The sequence below is a fragment of the Culex quinquefasciatus genome, chromosome 2, assembly GCF_015732765.1.
Source record: "Culex quinquefasciatus strain JHB chromosome 2, VPISU_Cqui_1.0_pri_paternal, whole genome shotgun sequence".
NCBI lineage: Eukaryota > Metazoa > Arthropoda > Insecta > Diptera > Culicidae > Culex > Culex quinquefasciatus.
In genome coordinates this window covers 68,791,613-68,808,554 of record NC_051862.1, presented here as the reverse complement: position 1 = coordinate 68,808,554, position 16,942 = coordinate 68,791,613, and the positions used below count along the sequence as shown (strand labels likewise).

Genomic DNA, 16,942 nt, shown 5'->3' with positions numbered 1-16,942 from the left:
CTAGAGTCTCCCTTGAATTTTACTAAAACCAAGTACACCAACGAGTAGAGCAAGTTTTTGTGAACATTTCTGTTTATTTTCACTTTCACTAAAAGTTATTCTATTTCTTTACCAAGCATTTAACAAAAAAATTCCCAAGGGTATTCTAATCGAGGCGAATGCATTGGGCCACGCCCATTTTTCTAATATCGGCTTAGTTCTTTTTCTTCCAACACTCTGTCGAGTGTTGCCATTTGCGCTGACAGTTCAAACGAACACTCACGAAAAGTGGCATTTATAGGAAAGTTTCCTGGCATCGCTGGCTGTGCTGCTGGTGGTGTTGACGGCCAGCCTTTGTTCTTTTTTGCCTTCGTCTCTCGCTCGGTTTTCTTCAGCCTTCGGTTGGAATGCAAATTGAAAATTGAAACGTCAAACGACTTGACGCGTTTGTTTTTTTGATGGCGCTGCTAATTTATTATATTTTTCGGGATTATTCTTCAAGTGAGTGCCTTACTAATGATCAAAAGAACATGTTGCCGGTAGTTGGAAGCAATTTCATATCTTAAGCGCCGTGAAAAAGTAAGCGAAAGTGAAAAGGTAATTTTGGCGATATTCATTAAGCGTTTGAGGGATTCTCGTGTGTGTCACTGTGTGTGCCAACAAAATGATGAGAAGTGGTCTCGCAAAATACAAATTATGATCAAAAGTGCATATAATGTGATCTTTTTGGCCAGTAAGTGGCATACATTTGCGTGCTTACTCGAGGCGGTGCTGTTGCTGGTAAGTTTATAGCCCAAATAGTATTTTTGGAGCTTTAATCGAGCATCAAACTCTCCATATGACGAAGATAGGTGTTTGATTGGAAAGGGTAGATTTCCCCTAACGAAACAAAAATAAAGAAAAAAAATATTTTCGTCCTTTCGATTTTGCGCCCTTTTCGTCATGTTACTCCCCATAATTTTGACACTAGACACCAAAACTTTGGTACTTTTTAGGCTTCAGTGACATTGTATGCAGATGACAGCCGAAGCATCCCCGTGTTTATGGATGGTCCCTTTCTCTTTACATATATTGTGACCACACCTGAACCTGATGCGTTCATTTTCCAAAATGAACCCATGATTCTGACGTTTCCTTCGAAGCCAAGCCGTTTTCGCGTTGTAAACAAAAATAGTTTTCGATCGTCAGATATTTTGCACGATTTCTCCCGTAAAAAATTGGAATATTCCATCCCGTGCCTGTCCGCGGGTAACTTGCCACGATGCCGGTGGACATCAACCGGCTAACGGACGGGTGGCTCGAGCTGGAGAGTGACCCCGGCCTGTTTACGTTACTGCTGGAGGATTTCGGCGTAAAGGGCGTACAAGTGGAGGAAATTTACGATCTGCAAAAGACCATCGAAGGGCCCGTGTTTGGCTTTATCTTTCTGTTCCGATGGATCGAGGAGCGGCGCGCCCGACGTAAGATCGTCGAAACCACAACGGAGATGTACGTCAAGGACGAGGAGGCGGTCAACTCGATCTTCTTCGCCCACCAGGTCGTTCCGAACAGTTGCGCCACTCATGCGCTGCTGTCGGTTCTGCTGAACTGTTCCGACATCGATCTGGGAACGACACTGAGCCGGCTGAAGGTGCACACGAAAGGGATGTGCCCGGACAACAAGGGTTGGGCCATCGGGAACACGCCGGAGCTGGCCTGTGCGCACAACTCGCACGCGATGCCACAGGCTCGGCGCCGTATGGACCGGAACTCGGGCGTCAGCACCGGGAGATTTACCGGCGAAGCGTTCCACTTTGTTAGCTTCTGTCCCATCAACGGGCACCTGTTCGAGCTGGACGGACTTAAGCCCTTCCCGATGGACCACGGTCCGTGGGGCGAAAAGGAAGACTGGACGGACAAGTTTCGCCGGGTCATGTCCGACCGGCTGGGAATTTCTACCGGTGAGCAGGACATTCGCTTCAACCTGATGGCGGTGGTTCCGGACCGTCGGATTGCCATCACACACAAGCTAAAGATGCTGCGCACGAATCAGACGATAGTTTCGGCGGCTTTGGAGAAGTTGCTCAAGAGCAAACAGCTGGAGAGTCGATCGCAGGCGGAGATCCGGGAAACCGTGGACAAGATCAAGAAGGAGGAGCAGGAATCTACGGTGAAGCTGAGTTCTGAATACTCGCAGCTGTTGGAGATGCACGAAAAGGACGAACCTGCGGTGGCAATGTCCAAGGAGTTGGAGTCGCTGGTGTCGTTGAACAGTTCTTCGGATTCGGTTGAAATCATTGGCGAAACTGAGATTAAGAAGGAGAACCCTCCGCCTTCACCCCCGCCAGCATTCATTGGAGCTGGGACGTTCTCCCCGAAGGATCTCCTGTCACTGCTGAAGAACCTGGAGTCGGAAATCAACATCACCGAGCAGCATCTGTGCGACGAGAACGAGAAGCGGGCCATGTTCAAGGTGGACGACTGTCGCCGGACGCACAATTACGACGAGTTTATCTGCACGTTCCTGTCGATGCTGGCCTACCAGGGCGAGCTGGGAGATCTGGTGACACAGCATCTGGTCACGAGCCGGAAGCCGAGCCTGGGTGGAGTGCAGAACAGCGGTTCGCGGGGTGTTGTCCGCAACTACAACAAGAAGAGCACCACCAACGGATCGTCGCCAAAGACTCCAAGTTCGAAGCGGCGACGTGGACGGACCAAGTACCGAAAAAGGAAGTAAGGAGGACGCTTTGTTGAAACTGGACTGGAGAGGTGGCATTTTTTGTTCCAAGTAGGTATTCTTTATTTTTGTTTCCTTCCGCAATTTATACCTTAAAATATAATCACAATAAATTTCCACTGATTAGCAATCGCTTGAAAAATGTGGTTTTTACGACTTCTTTGGTAAATCGTGGTAATTTCACTTCCTCTTCTTCTGCGGATAACTCTTCCTCCTCGGATTTCCTTTTTGGTACCATTTTGTCCTAATCTGGGCTTCAAAATTTGCTAAATCTGTTGAAGAAAAAATATTAAGAATTTGAGTGGAAAAAAAAAATTCTGCCAAATTTTCAACTGAACGACCCGAGGTGCGCACAGCCTACCGCGACCGAAGCTCCGCCCTCGACCAAACATCGCTTGCGCGAGCCGAGCCGAACGCCAAACAAACCAGTCGTGCGCATGCGCGTAGCAACCGTAGCAATAAACAACCCGAAAAGTTATAAATAGGGGTGGCTACCCAGCAACCGGCAATTGAGTCCAACTAATCATCATGAACGGAGGTATGCTGCTCAAATTTTTCCGAATAATTTTTCGGTCTTTTTTTCAGGCCCAAATGGACTCAAATTTCACTCCGGACCATGATCCGGATGTAGAAAGGAATAATTACCTCGATGTGGCCACTGAGGCCACCGTTCAAGAATGGTTCGGAATGATAAACGAAATTCGCCGGAATTCGGTGCTTCCGGGCCCGAGATCGCTTGCGGAACTAGCTTTCGCGGCGATTTCGGTCCCGGAACCACTGGCAGGTATAAGAATTCGTATTTTTGAACCATCTGTGGTGTTTCCGGGACCGCGATCGCTGGCGGAATTAGCCTACGATGCGATCCCGGTTCCGGAATCATCGTCGGATGACTTGAGCAACTTTTTCGAACAATCTGCGGTGGGTCTGGCAACGGATCCACTGGCAGTTCCAAATTCAATGTGTAATTATTTTAATTCAAATGTTTCGGACGAATCTGTGGTGGATCCGACTCCGTCGGGTTCACTGTCGGATAACCAAATTCAAAGTGTTATTATTGAATTGGAACCAACTGCGGCAGTTCCCAATACGGAATTGCAAGCAGAACCAAAATTCAAAGTTAATGTAGATTGTAAATATTTTTGGTGTTACGATTGTCGCAGTCCCAGGAACAGTTTACCCTGGACCTTGAGACTGCGATATTCAAAATTTTCAATGATTTCTAGATATTTTTCTTTTATTTTCGTTTGTATTTTAGTTGCGTTTTTGTTTGTTTTTAGTTTCTTCTAGTTTAATTTTCCTTTCTTTCTTTTTCTTACTATTTTTCAAGTAGTTTGATTTTGGACCAACTTCAAAATTTTGTAGAGCTTTTAGTTTGTAGAAGCGACCTGAGTACAGTTTGTTTGGATATTTGATCGATTTTTCACCTTAATTTCTGCATATTAATACGATCTTTGAAATTTTTTTGGAAAAAGTTCAAGCAAATTGCTAGATTTTCTTTTTTGCTTCAAAAAACAACCAATTTTGAATTCCTTCTGTATGGTGTGAAACCCATATCAGACTATAAACGAAAATTTCAATCAAAATTTTGTTTGTTTAATTTTCTGTACGGTGTGAAACCCGTTATCAGACTGTAAACGATTCCATTTGGATTTTGCAAAAAAGAAAATCAACCAAGTTAGCTTGAAACCAAAATTTAAAATTTTCGTATTGATATGTGAAAATTAAGGTGAAAAATCGGACTTCAAAATTTGTTAGGACTCTTTTAAGTAAGGAGTCCACATCAGAAAGCTCCCCTTTTAGTTAAGTGTTGAGCTTTTTGGTGTGGGGGTGTGTGGTGGGCCAGTGCTCAGGTCGCGAAGCAAATTCTTTTTGCTTATTTGTAATGTTTTTGCATGTAATGATGTAGTAGGTATTTGAGAAAATAAATTTCTAAAGCCTTGTTTTAATATAATTTTGTTTGCAAGAAGTTTTAAATAATTTTTCAGTAACATATCGATGCCGGTGTGCTCTTTTGTACTAAGCTTGCTGGTTTACCTATCTAGATAGAACAAAAGAGCACACAGGCATCGATATATATTTATTCGTAGATTTCTTTTAAAGAATAAATATTAAATAATGGAATGAAATATGAAACAAAGTTTTGATTTAAGAATTACTGCGCAGTTTGAATCAACAAACAACGCGAGCGGGATGCCGACCCAACAATCGTCATTCAAATCTTGAGGATTATAATGAACGGAGGTATGTTGCTCAATTTTTGCGAATAATTTTCCGTTCTTTTTTTTTAGTCTCAAATGGACTCAAGTGGCACTTCGGACCAAGATCCAGATATTCAAATGCATAGTGTAAGAAATATTAACTGTGAAGTAGTAACTGAGGCCACGGTTGACGAATGGATCGGAATAATTAACGAATTCCGCCGTAATTCGGTGCTTCCGGAACCGAGATCGCTTGCGGAACTTGCTTTCGCGGCGATTTCTGTTTCGAAACCACTGGCAGGCATGAGAATTCGTCTTTTTGAACTATCCGCGGTGATTCCGGGATCGCTAGCGGCACTTGGCTACGATGCGATCCCGGTTCCGGATCCATCACCTGGTAGGTTGAGCAACCTTTTCGATCAATCTGCGGTGTGTCTGGAAACGGATCCACTTGCAGTTCCAAATTCTATGTGCAATTATTTCAATTCAAATCTTTCGGAAGAATCTGTGGTGGATCCGACTTCGTCGGGTTCACTATCGGGTAACCAAATTCACTGTGTAATTGATTTGGAACAAACTGTGACAATTCCCACTGCGGATTTGCCAGCATTTTGGTGTTACGATTGTCGCAGTCCCTGGAATAGTTTTCCCTGGTCATTGAAACTGCGATATTCCAGGAAAACCATTTAAAATGTGGAATATCGCAGCCTCAATGACCAGGGAAAACTGTTCCAGGGACTGTGTCAATCGTAACATCAAAATTGTTTGCGATCTATTTTTACTTTGAGATTTTTTTCCCACGAAAAGACCCAGGAATCGTCCGAGTGTCTGCGCCACCTGACCCAGCAAGCGGTCGTCCTGCAGAAGAAGATGAACGACATCTACTCGAACGGCAAGCTGACGACGGGTCTGCCGCCGATTCACATCCAGCCACCGTCGATGGGCTCGGTGCTGGACATGCTGAACGCAATCAATGGTATTATCTTCGTACAAATTAGGTAAGCCACGCAGAAATGCTCGATTTTAAAGGAACTACAATCGAACCCCTCGCTTTTCCAGTTCCAAAGAGATTGCCAACCTGAAGAACGAGATCGAGAAGCGCCAAAAGGAGGGCGGTGCCGCGGGAGAATCCAGCGTGGCGCAGGCCAACCAGGAAGAGGTGGACAACCTGCTGACGGAGACGATGGCAAAAACGCGCCAAAACATCCCGCGTGGCACTGAAAAGAACACACACAAACAAAAAACCCCACTTTTCTACTGATTTAATTTAATAAATTAGTAAATGAGTAAAAATAGTTCAATGATAAACAGAAGTTTTCTTATCAAAGAAAATTGTATTTGTTAGGGAAAACACACATCAGTACTTATTGGGAAATGAGAGAAGAAGAGTAGAAAGAGAAGTGAAACACAATCAACCATGCCATACAATACCAATCAGCATAGCTCACCAAGTACGCGTGCTGTAGCAAGAAGACGCTTCCATCTTTCTTGGTCTTGTGCTGCTACTCTCCAATTTCCCAGATTACAGATTTTCCGGATATCACCATTCACTTGATCTATCCACCGTTTTAAATGCTTTCCTGCCTGTTCCGCCGGCTGGTTCGACGCGGTCAAAAAGCAATCTGACAGGCTGGCTATCGTCCATTCGTGCGACATGGCCGGCCCACCTGAGCCTCCCGATCTTCGCCTGGGTGGCGATGGTCGGTTCGTCAAGAAACGCGTGCAGTTCGTGAATCATGCGTCGTCGCCACACTCCGTCATACACCTGCACTCCACTCCAAGGGCACGTTCGTCCTCTTGCCGCATCGTCCAGGTCTCGTGGCCATAGAGGACTACCGGTCTAATCAATGTTTTGTACATCGTCAGCTTCGAAGAGAGGGTTTTCCGTAATCCGAAGTACGCACGATTCCCAGCAAAAATACAATTCCGGATCTCTTTGCTGGTGTCGTTGTCGGCGGTTACCAGCGATCCCAAGTACACGAACTCGTTCACCTCCTCCGACTCATCACCATCCACAGTTAGAGGGGTGAGCCTTTGGGGCCGACGTCCTTCGAACCCCTTCCTCTCATGTACTTCGTCTTCGTCGTATTCATGCCAAGTCCTACACGCCTTGCTTGTACCTTCAGTCGGGAGTAAATATCTTTCACCGTCTCCAAGTTTATTCCTTGATGCCTTGAAGTTTTGCATTATTTCCGGCATTGTTCTGTGAAATGGTTTTAGTTCTATTGACCAAAACCCCAAATAGGATGGCCGAGGTACCCCAACGGAATCCGGAATATCTCCGATAAAAGTGAACCATATTTGTCCCTCATCTGTCAGTTCAAAATATAGACAAATCTGGATCTTTTGCAACCGAAAGCATCCAATTTGGTCGATTCTACCAAAAGTTATGAGATTTTTAAGAAAAAAATAGAGGTCAAATGACTACCCGAGCGTTTGAGTGTTAACAGCCTTAACTATTTCCTCCAACGTAGGTGGGCCCACAGCTTTTCCGTCTTCCTCAACGTGTATCCTGTCCTCGACGATTCCCTCTCGTGTCTCACCGTACAACAACTGCTGGAAGTGCTCCTTCCACCTAGCCGCCACCGCAGTCTTGTCTGTCGGCAGGCTACCTCCCGTGTCGTTGCACATCACAGGGGAAGGCGTGGTTTCCCTTCATTCACCGTTGACAGTTGCGTAAAACCTCCGCTTATCGTTCGTATTGTATTGTGCTTCCGCTTCGGCAAGTACCGTTTCGTCGTACTCCCGTTCTTTTCGGCAGTGGGTTCGTTTCTCAGCTCTTCGCAACTCACTGCATCGCTCACAGTTTCGGCGCGTACCCTTAACCAGCATACTTTTCCTGGCCTCGTTCTTCTCGACCTTCACTCGTTGGCACTCCGCACCGAACCACCCTTTGGGTTTGCGTCCTCTGGTCGTGCCGATCACTTCGGTAGCCGTTGTGTTGACGATGCTCTGGAGAGCTCTCCATTGCTCGTCCAGGTTACCCGTAGGCGCGTCCTTGTTGATCCGCTCGTCGAGCTTCCGACTGTACTCTGCAGCAACGTCGCTGCTCGAGAGGCGCTGGACGTTCAACCGCGCTATCCTCGCCGTCCGCGGGGTCAACACGTTTGACAGCCTAGCTCGGATCTTGCACACTACCAGGAATTGATCAGAGTCGACGATCGGTCCTTGCCATTCATGACTATTTCCACGTCGTGTCTTGGGCACTCTCCATAGGTCTTGTCGAGACGCTCGTAGAAAGCGTCTTTATCGTCATCGGGCTTGTCGTTCGTCGGTGCGTAGATGTTGATCAGGCTGTAGTTGAAGAATTTGCCCTTTATTCTCAACACGCAGATCCGGTCATTCACCACCTTCCACTTGATGTATATCGTTGTCCAGGCTTTCAAGAGACAAAGATGCTACTTTATTTTATTTGCATATAAGGACCACTTAACTCAAGAGTCATTCGAGTCCGAGAAAGATGTTAGTAAAATATAAAAGCTATATGCTTAACAACGATACCTTGAACGATACAGAAATTTTCGGTAACCATTTGCTCTAGTGAGAGTTCACTTTGAATATAAGTGGGATAGGCAAATTTCGTCATGATGTGTGCTACCTTGTCAATCGCTTATACGTAAGTTACATAAATACATGCGGCAAGACAGCGCAATCACAACGATTCGAAACATGGACTTCATCGTCCGCTAGAGCTAGACAGTTGTTCAAGTCATCATTTAGGGAACTGGTGCAGGACCAGAGCTATACTGTTCGGACTCTCATAACCAGGAATACTAACCAACATTTGGCTGATCGCTTCCCTGATTACGACAATCGCAGTTAGTTCAGCTCCTTCGAGGATGTCCTGCACCTAGGCCATCCCTAGTATGCAAAGGCATTAAATCACAGTTTATACCAACTCTAGAACCGGGAACTTCATTCACTGCACTGTGGATACTTGGAATCTTGCAGCCCTTTGCAAACTTTTTTTCTAAATAAAGACAGGAATGTGACAAAATTGTAAAACACCAACATAAGTCATTTTCAATAATTCTTCGCGAATTTAATGTATTTCCTCACAATTCGAAAGTCTACATGGGTTTCTCTACTTGGTATTGTTGTTTGCTTGCTTGCTTGTGTATGATTCACACTTCCACAGTCAGTTTTGCGCCTTCTTCGGCACCACTAACTAGAAACTAAAATCTTGTTCCGTTTTTTTTCTTCTTTTCTCTTTCGGAATCCTACCGACTACCTAAGAGGAGAGTTGTGTTTTTTTAAATTGGGGTTTTGTTTGCATAATTTGCTTATTTTTTTCCTTCTTGGGTATAATTATGGATTTGTTTTTTTTCATGCTTTTTAGTTGATGAACATCGCTGACTAGAGCGCATTTTGAATGAGTTTTTGGTGATATATTTTCAATTTTTCTCCTTTTCTTTATTGCAAGCATGTTTATGTGTGTGTGTTTTATTGCACGGTGTCTTTTAGTTTGGTTTGACCATTTTTCATGTAACATGTTTTCTTTTAATTAGTTTACTTTTGTAACAAAGAGAATCGCGAAAGAATACAAAATGTGGTGGCAAAACGGAAATCGTTTCTTTATGTGCGTCGTTTAAGCTGCATAACATTCTAAAACTCTACGGAAAAAAGCGTCTAGCTCTCTAAAATTAAAAGTAAAAAAATAGGAAATAATAACGAGTTGGAAAGAGAAGAACGGATCGCGCGAGACTTATTGAACAAAGTTTTCTCCTTCATCTTCTACTCACGTTTAACAAACCTAAAGTTCAACTTCTAAATCCGCTCCTAAAACTAACCTCTGGAGCGTACCAACTAGGGAAAAAACAAACGCAACCTACATGTTCTCTCAACTCAACTAAAGAACTAACTTCTTCCTTCCTTCCTTCCTTCTCGATGATTATTGTATAAGTAAGTTGTGTGTTTTCAGTAGAAAAGTGTGCTTTTGTGTGTGTGTTCTTTTCAGTGCCGCGTGGGATGATGAGTTAAATAGCGGCCAGATTTTCAGATGGACGTGGCCACCGGGTTGGCTTTACTACTGCTGCTGGCCTCATCCCCGGTCGTCGCCGCCGGCAAGGGAAGCTCGTACTTGTCCTGCTCCTCGAACGGGATACCGGCCGCCGTTTTGGCCATCGTCTCCGTCAGCAGGCGGTCCACCTCTACCTGGTTGGCCTGCGCCACGCTGAATTCTCCCGCGGCACCGCCCTCCTTTTGGCGCTTCTCGATCTCGTTCTTCAGGTTGGCAATCTCTTTGGAACTGGAAAAGAGAGGGTTTTGATTGTAATTCCTTTAATATCGAGCATTTGTGGGTGGTTTACCTAATTTGTACGAAGATAATACCGTTGATTGCGTTCAGCATGTCCAGCACCGAGCCCATCGACGGTGGCTGGATGTGAATCGGCGGCAGACCCGTCGTCAGCTTGCCGTTCGAGTAGATGTCGTTCATCTTCTTCTGCAGGACGACCGCTTGCTGGGTCAGGTGGCGCAGACACTCGGACGATTCCTGGGTCTTTTCGTGGGCCTCACCCAACTGTTGATTGCGAGAAAGAAATTGTTTAAAATCTACTTCTTAGCTTGGCCAAGAACTGTTTAAAGAACTCACCTGCTGCTTGTAGATGGCGTACGTTTCCTTCTCGTTGTTCAGAGCCGACCGAAAGTCACCCATGCAGCTCTGTGTCCGCGCCACCAAGTGGTAGCTGACGGCCACCTTCAGGGACTTTTCACCGTAGTACTTGATGTTCAGAGCGAGGGCGTGCTCGAGGAAGCGCAGCGACAGTTCGTACTCGCCGACGGCGTGCAGAATCAAGCTGATGTTGCTCTGTGGAAAAAGTGGTCGATAAATTTACTTATTTTTAACATCAAAAATTAGGCAAACTTACGTCCAGCAGGGCAATGTCCGGGTGGTTGTCGCCGCACACGATCGTGGCCAGATACCGGGCGCGGTACAGCAGTTTGAGGGCAGTGCTGATTTGACTGTTGGCAAAGCAGTACAGCGCGAGGGGAGCCTGCAATGAGGAAAACAAAAGAAAATTTAATCAAAACTGTCAGCTCGTCGATCCGACTCGCGCAACGCCTACCGCGACCGAAGCCCCGCCCTCGGCCAAACTTCGCTTGCGCGAGCCGAGCCGAACGCCAAACAAACAGTCGTGCGCATGCGCGTAGCAACCGTAGCAACCCGACTACGTAGCAACCGTAGCAATAAACAACCCGAAAAGTTATAAATAGGGGTGGCTACCCAGCAACCGGCAATTGAGTCCAACTAATCATCATGAACGGAGGTATGCTGCTCAATTTTTTCCGAATAATTTTTCGGTCTTTTTTTCAGGCCCAAATGGACTCGAATTTCACTCCGGACCAAGTTCCGGATGTAGAAAGGTCAATTTTAAGAAATAATAACCTCGATGTGGCCACTGAGGCCACCGTTCAAGAATGGTTCGGAATGATAAACGAAATTCGCCGGAATTCGGTGCTTCCGGGCCCGAGATCGCTTGCGGAACTAGCTTTCGCGGCGATTTCGGTCCCGGAACCACTGGCAGGTATCAGAATTCGTATTTTTGAACCATCTGTGGTGTTTCCGGGACCGCGATCGCTGGCGGAATTAGCCTACGATGCGATCCCGGTTCCGGAATCATCGTCGGATGACTTGAGCAACTTTTTCGAACAATCTGCGGTGGGTCTGGCAACGGATCCACTTGCAGTTCCAAATTCAATGTGTAATTATTTTAATTCAAATCTTTCGAACGAATCTGTGGTGGATCCGACTCCGTCGGGTTCACTATCAGATAACCAAATTAACAGTGTTATTATTGATTTGGAACCAACTGCGGCAGTTCCCAATACGGAATTGCAAGCAGAACCAAATTTCAAAGTTAATGTAGATTGTAAATATTTTTGGTGTTACGATTGTCGCAGTCCCAGGAACAGTTTACCCTGGACCTTGAGACTGCGATATTCAAAATTTTCAATGATTTCTAGATATTTTTCTTTTATTTTCGTTTGTATTTTAGTTGCGTTTTTGTTTGTTTTTAGTTTCTTTTAGTTAAATTTTCCTCTCTTTAGTTTGATTTTGGACCAACTTCAAAATTTTGTAGTGAACTTTTAGTGTGTAGAAGCGACCTGAGTACAGTTTGTTTGGATATTTGATCGATTTTTCACCTTAATTTCTGCATATTAATACGATCTTTGATTTTTTTTGGAAAAAGTTCAAGCAAATTGCTAGATTTTCTTTTTTGCTTCAAAAAACAACCAATTTTGAATTCCTTCTGTATGGTGTGAAACCCATATCAGACTATAAACGAAAATTTCAATCAAAATTTTGTTTGTTTAATTTTCTGTGCGGTGTGAAACCCGTTATCAGACTGTAAACGATTTCCTTAGATTTTGCAAAAAAGAAAATCAAACAAATTAGCTTGAAACCAAAATTTTAAATTTTAGTATTGATATGTGAAAATTAAGGTGAAAAATCGGCCTTCAAAATTTGTTAGGACTCTTTTAAGTAAGGAGTCCACACCAGAAAGCTCCCCTTTTAGTTAAGTGTTGAGCTTTTTGGTGTGGGGGTGTGTGGTGGGCCAGTGCTCAGGTCGCGAAGCAAATTCTTTTTGCTTATTTGTAATGTTTTTGCATGTAATGTAGTAGGTATTTGAGAAAATAAATTTCTAAAGCCTTATTTTAATATAATTTTGTTTGCGAGAAGTTTTAAATAATTTTTCAGTAACATATCGATGCCTGTGTGCTCTTTTGTACTAAGTTTGCTGGTTTACCTATCTAGATAGAACAAAAGAGCACACGGGCATCGATATATATTTATTCGTAGATTTCTTTTAAAGAATAAATATTAAATAATGGAATGAAATATGAAACAAAGTTTTGATTTAAGAATTACTGCGCAGTTTGAATCAACAAACAACGCGAGCGGGATGCCGACCCAACAATCGTCATACAAATCTTGAGGATTATTATGAACAGAGGTATGTTGCTCAATTTTTGCGAATAATTTTCCGTTCTTTTTTTTAGTCTCAAATGGATTCAAGTGGCACTTCGGACCAAGACCCAGATATTGAAATGCATAGTGTAAGAAATATTAACTCTGAAGTGACCACTGTAAAAACGTGTGGGTACGTTTTTAATTTGCGGAACTTACGCTCTGGCTGCCGACGACTCCAAGTAGAACTGCTGGTGCTGATCCCGGGTGACTGCTGAAGACTGCTGGCTGCTGGAGGCTGCTCGTTCCAATACGAGGATGAGGAGTTCTCAATTGACTGAAGTAAAACAGTTGTTTTTGGGAGTGATCTCCGAACTTGGTTTATTTGGAATTTAATGTACAATATAAACTTAAAGCTACGTGTTGCATTATTGATGTATATGATTTAAAACTAATCCTTGATGTTAGGCAGAACGAGATAGGTAGGCAAATCTAGTTGTACCTCTCTTTCACATACTACCTGGACCTGCACAGTCATCCTTCATACACATGGGTGATACGGATACTCATAATTCTTTCGCATATGTTTGCTTCTACGAAGACTCACTGTAGCTACCCGTGATTCTTATAAGTCCCATTAAACTATGAGAAATTTACCTGTCCTAATTCTAACCTTATGATTCTCAAGTAAGAGCACAAAACATTTGTATGCAAATAAGTGAGCATTTTCTGTTATTTTCCTATCCGATTTGCTACCATTCTTTGAAAGGTGAAAAGTAAAACATCTATCTGTTCGCGTGGTAACATTCCAGGGCCCGTAAAGCATCCTTGGTTTACAAATTTTCGAAGCCGCGAACTTTATCTGATTTTATTTTTGTTTTGTTTATTGCACTTTTATAAAAATATAACTCTGAGTATTATCGGGTTTTTATAAAATTCTATATAGGAAAACCTGGACCTTTAAACCAGTTCGTGTTGTTACGTTCTTCTCTGTTGTTGTTCACATAACGCCATTGCGTTCTTTGAATGATTTTTTCTTGATTATTTGCTGTTTTAAAATGATCTAAATCTATCTGCTTTTTAGTTTTAGTTTTAAATATCTCATTGTTGTTTATTTTTCCAGAGTAATTCTGCCATTGTAATATTCGTTTTGAATCGGACCAAAACGTGACTTGATTAGTTGCGAATGTATGTGATTTTAAAATAGTATTTGAAAGTTTTGTTTTGAACATATAATCATGTATCTCTGATCGCGGTGTTGATATGTTTACTTCTGTTTCTATATTTGATTTTACCAATCTGGTTGTGGTCTTGATAATGTTTTTATCACAAAAGGACTGAACTCTTATGAAAGCTTTGTGGTTATTTCCAAAATACACATTAATTTGTCTTTTAATTATATTATTTTCATTAGGTTCAAGATTCTTGAATGATGATAGTTGAGTTATCCATACTTGCCATTTGTACATAATTTCTGCAGGCACACAGTCGTCCCAATGAGCACCGCTGTACCAAATGTCTTTTAAAACAATATTTGCATGTTTTTTAATGTGTAAGATAAGACCGTGTGGATCATACAAACTACCCACATAGGCCAAATAATTTCTTTTAGTGTATTTCGTTGAATTTAAAACATTTGAACTCGCTGAGTTTATTATTGTTGTTTGTGTGGTTGTGTTCGATGCTTTATTAAATTCTTTTTTCTTAAAAAAGTTTGTACCTATAATTTCAGAATTTATATTCAAACTATTCTGAACTAATACATAATTTTCTGGAATTACTATGTCAATATTTTTAAACCGAGATTTTTCATTGAAATTTGTATCATTTGCAGGAAAAATTACATTTTTCAATTCACACCGATCCGAATTTACTGTCGGTTGTAATTTTGTTTCTTTATCAATTGAAAATATGGAATCATTTTCGTTCCACATCGTACAACGTCTGTTTTTATCGTCATGTTTTTGACCATAAATACAGTGGACTCTCTCGTTGTCGATATTGAAGGGACCGTCGAGAGCGGGAGTTATCAAATTATAGAAAGGAAAATCATAGCAATCTATTTGAAGGGACTGAAAAATTTATTGACAGCTGGAGCAATATTGATATTGAGAAGATCGACAGCCAGAGAGTCCACTGTATTTATTTCCTTTATTGGAAAATTCATTACAATGGGCAAATATTGTTTAATCAATTTTATGTCGAATTTCAAACATGTCATTTTAAAGTTTAATTTAATAGGTATATCACATGTATATAAGACACATTTCGTTTCTGTTTTTAAATCATCTAAATTTTCCTTATGCTGATCATTCAAGATATGAACCTCTTTTATATTTTCTCCGTTTGTCAGTTTTTGTACGCAAGTAATTGGGCTGATTGCTCCTACAATTGGGTCCTAAAATGAAGCTTAGATTGCTGATATTATTGTTTACAGCGATAAAGCTTATTTTTCTGAGTACAATGACCCTTTGTACGACCACAAAGAGTTTAAAATGGATTTTTAAATCAATTTTGAAAAATTATCCTCGCGGTCCTTCTTGACAGAAAAGCTCCTACTTGACAGCTCGTTCCAAGGGGACCATAGTTGATCCATCGAAAAAATGTTGTCTTGTCAAACTAATTTTTTGCATTAAAATGAAAAAAAAGTGATCAGAAATGGTTTTTAATCGTGTTTTTTACCGTTGTACATAAAAATTGGCATAGGGCTTTAGTACCCAATTATTGCTTGATTTTGCAAAGCTTCTGATTCTTCATCCTTTTTATCTTGATGAAATTCTCTTTCAGAGATTTGACCAAATTGTTCTTTTGCACATTGAGAATAATTTTCATGCGCATCTTCTTTAGATACCAAATTCTTTTTTACTTCTTGAATCGTAAACAAATGATTCTTTTTGATTTTTCCAAAATTACTTCTTCCAAACAGGACCCACCCTAATTTGGTCATTCTGCCAATTGGTTCATTGAATTTTCCTGATAATTCCTTAATGCTTTTAAATAGGTATGCATGAGGCAAACCTAGCAGTAATGTAGGCATGGCGTTATTATACGATGCCAGCTTACTACCCTGTAGATGGGGAAATTGTTTTTTAAGGCGATTTGTGTCCAGAGATTGCGTTGGCAATTTCAGATCATTAACTGTACGTAAATCTTTCAAATTAAACTTTCTTCCGTTTAATGCTTGAATATTTATCTGAACAGACATACTATTTAAATCTTCTTGAGTTTCACCATTTGTCCATGCTAACGTCATAGATCTCTTAGCCCCTTTGGCTTGGAGCTCAACCGCTGTTTTTGCGTTTATAAGACTGACGGATGAGCCAGAATCAAAGAATGCAAATGTTTCTTTTTTATTGCTTCCATTAATTAACGTCACAGGAACGATTTGATAGAATACATTGTTATATTTCTTGACGTGACAATTCACTGAATGCTCATTTCCCGAGTCTTCAATTTCTGAATCAGTATTTTCCGTCCGCTTCACATGAAGTAGACGATTATGTTTGCTTTTGCAACCTTCAATGTTACAATCTTTTGCAAATCGACATTGTTTTGCCAAATGATTTGCACCTAAACAAGAGAAGCATAACCTTTCTTCCATTACAAATGTTTGCTTTTCTTCTGGAGTCAAATTTTTGAACTCATAACATTGAATCAATTTATGATTATTTAAATTGCACTTGATACAGCTAGTTTCGCATGTATCCTGTGCATAGAGAATTCGCTCTGACTTAGTTCTTGAAGTTGAACTATCAGAATCGATCAATTTTGCAATAGCCAACTTTTCCTTTGGCTTTAGAAAAGTGTAAAAATCTTTTATCGTTGGAGCTTTATAAGGATTGATAGGCGATGATAGCGTTTTTAATTCGTTTATATTATCTAACCATTGGTTCTGAAGACCAGATGGAAGTTTTTTCATTAGATCCCGAACTAGTCGAGGATCGTTTAAATATTCTTCATGATGAAGACTCTCCATATTAATAACCAAATCTCCGATGGCTGATATAAAATCAACCATGGATTTTGGGTTATCATAACTCGGATTACGAACTTTTATAATATCGTTCATTAATCCGTTGTAAATTTGTTCAATACTCCCAAATCGCTCTTCTAGAACGTTCATAATTTTGCTGACGT

General features: G+C 41.8%; 3 protein-coding genes across 3 annotated transcripts; 2 read left to right on the top strand and 1 right to left on the bottom strand.

Moving 5' to 3' along the window:
- The first annotated feature begins 1,135 nt into the window (after window positions 1–1,135).
- Window positions 1,136–2,837, top strand: LOC6032393 (ubiquitin carboxyl-terminal hydrolase calypso). Its single transcript, XM_038257028.1, has one exon. It carries the CDS (start codon window positions 1,241–1,243, stop codon window positions 2,693–2,695), a length of 1,455 nt encoding a protein of 484 aa, XP_038112956.1. The 5' UTR covers window positions 1,136–1,240; the 3' UTR covers window positions 2,696–2,837.
- Window positions 2,838–3,372: 535 nt separating this feature from the next.
- LOC119766049 (clustered mitochondria protein homolog) lies at window positions 3,373–6,154 on the top strand. Its single transcript, XM_038250416.1, has 3 exons — window positions 3,373–3,479; window positions 5,682–5,891; window positions 5,953–6,154. The coding sequence occupies exons 1-3, from the start codon at window positions 3,373–3,375 to the stop codon at window positions 6,152–6,154; spliced, it is 519 nt and encodes a 172-aa protein (XP_038106344.1).
- A 2,772-nt stretch (window positions 6,155–8,926) lies between these two features.
- On the bottom strand, window positions 8,927–10,919 carry LOC6032396 (clustered mitochondria protein homolog). Its single transcript, XM_038254856.1, has 4 exons — window positions 10,764–10,919; window positions 10,487–10,702; window positions 10,203–10,414; window positions 8,927–10,141 (listed from the first exon to the last, which is right to left on the bottom strand). The coding sequence occupies exons 2-4, from the start codon at window positions 10,547–10,549 to the stop codon at window positions 9,889–9,891; spliced, it is 528 nt and encodes a 175-aa protein (XP_038110784.1). The 5' UTR covers window positions 10,550–10,702; window positions 10,764–10,919; the 3' UTR covers window positions 8,927–9,888.
- Window positions 10,920–16,942: the final 6,023 nt, after the last annotated feature.

Excerpts from the sequence above, each read along its gene's own strand:
- LOC6032393 (XM_038257028.1), top strand. The coding sequence starts at position 1,241 with ATGCCGGTGGACATCAACCGGCTAACGGACGGGTGGCTCGAGCTGGAG.
- LOC119766049 (XM_038250416.1), top strand. The coding sequence starts at position 3,373 with ATGGTTCGGAATGATAAACGAAATTCGCCGGAATTCGGTGCTTCCGGG. Across the intron at positions 3,480-5,681 it reads GGTCCCGGAACCACTGGCAG|ATTTTTTTCCCACGAAAAGA; the intron begins GTATAAGAATTC and ends TTTTACTTTGAG. Across the intron at positions 5,892-5,952 it reads ATTATCTTCGTACAAATTAG|TTCCAAAGAGATTGCCAACC; the intron begins GTAAGCCACGCA and ends TCGCTTTTCCAG.
- LOC6032396 (XM_038254856.1), bottom strand. The coding sequence starts at position 10,549 with ATGGGTGACTTTCGGTCGGCTCTGAACAACGAGAAGGAAACGTACGCC. Across the intron at positions 10,415-10,486 it reads ACGCCATCTACAAGCAGCAG|TTGGGTGAGGCCCACGAAAA; the intron begins GTGAGTTCTTTA and ends CGCAATCAACAG. Across the intron at positions 10,142-10,202 it reads ATTATCTTCGTACAAATTAG|TTCCAAAGAGATTGCCAACC; the intron begins GTAAACCACCCA and ends TCTCTTTTCCAG.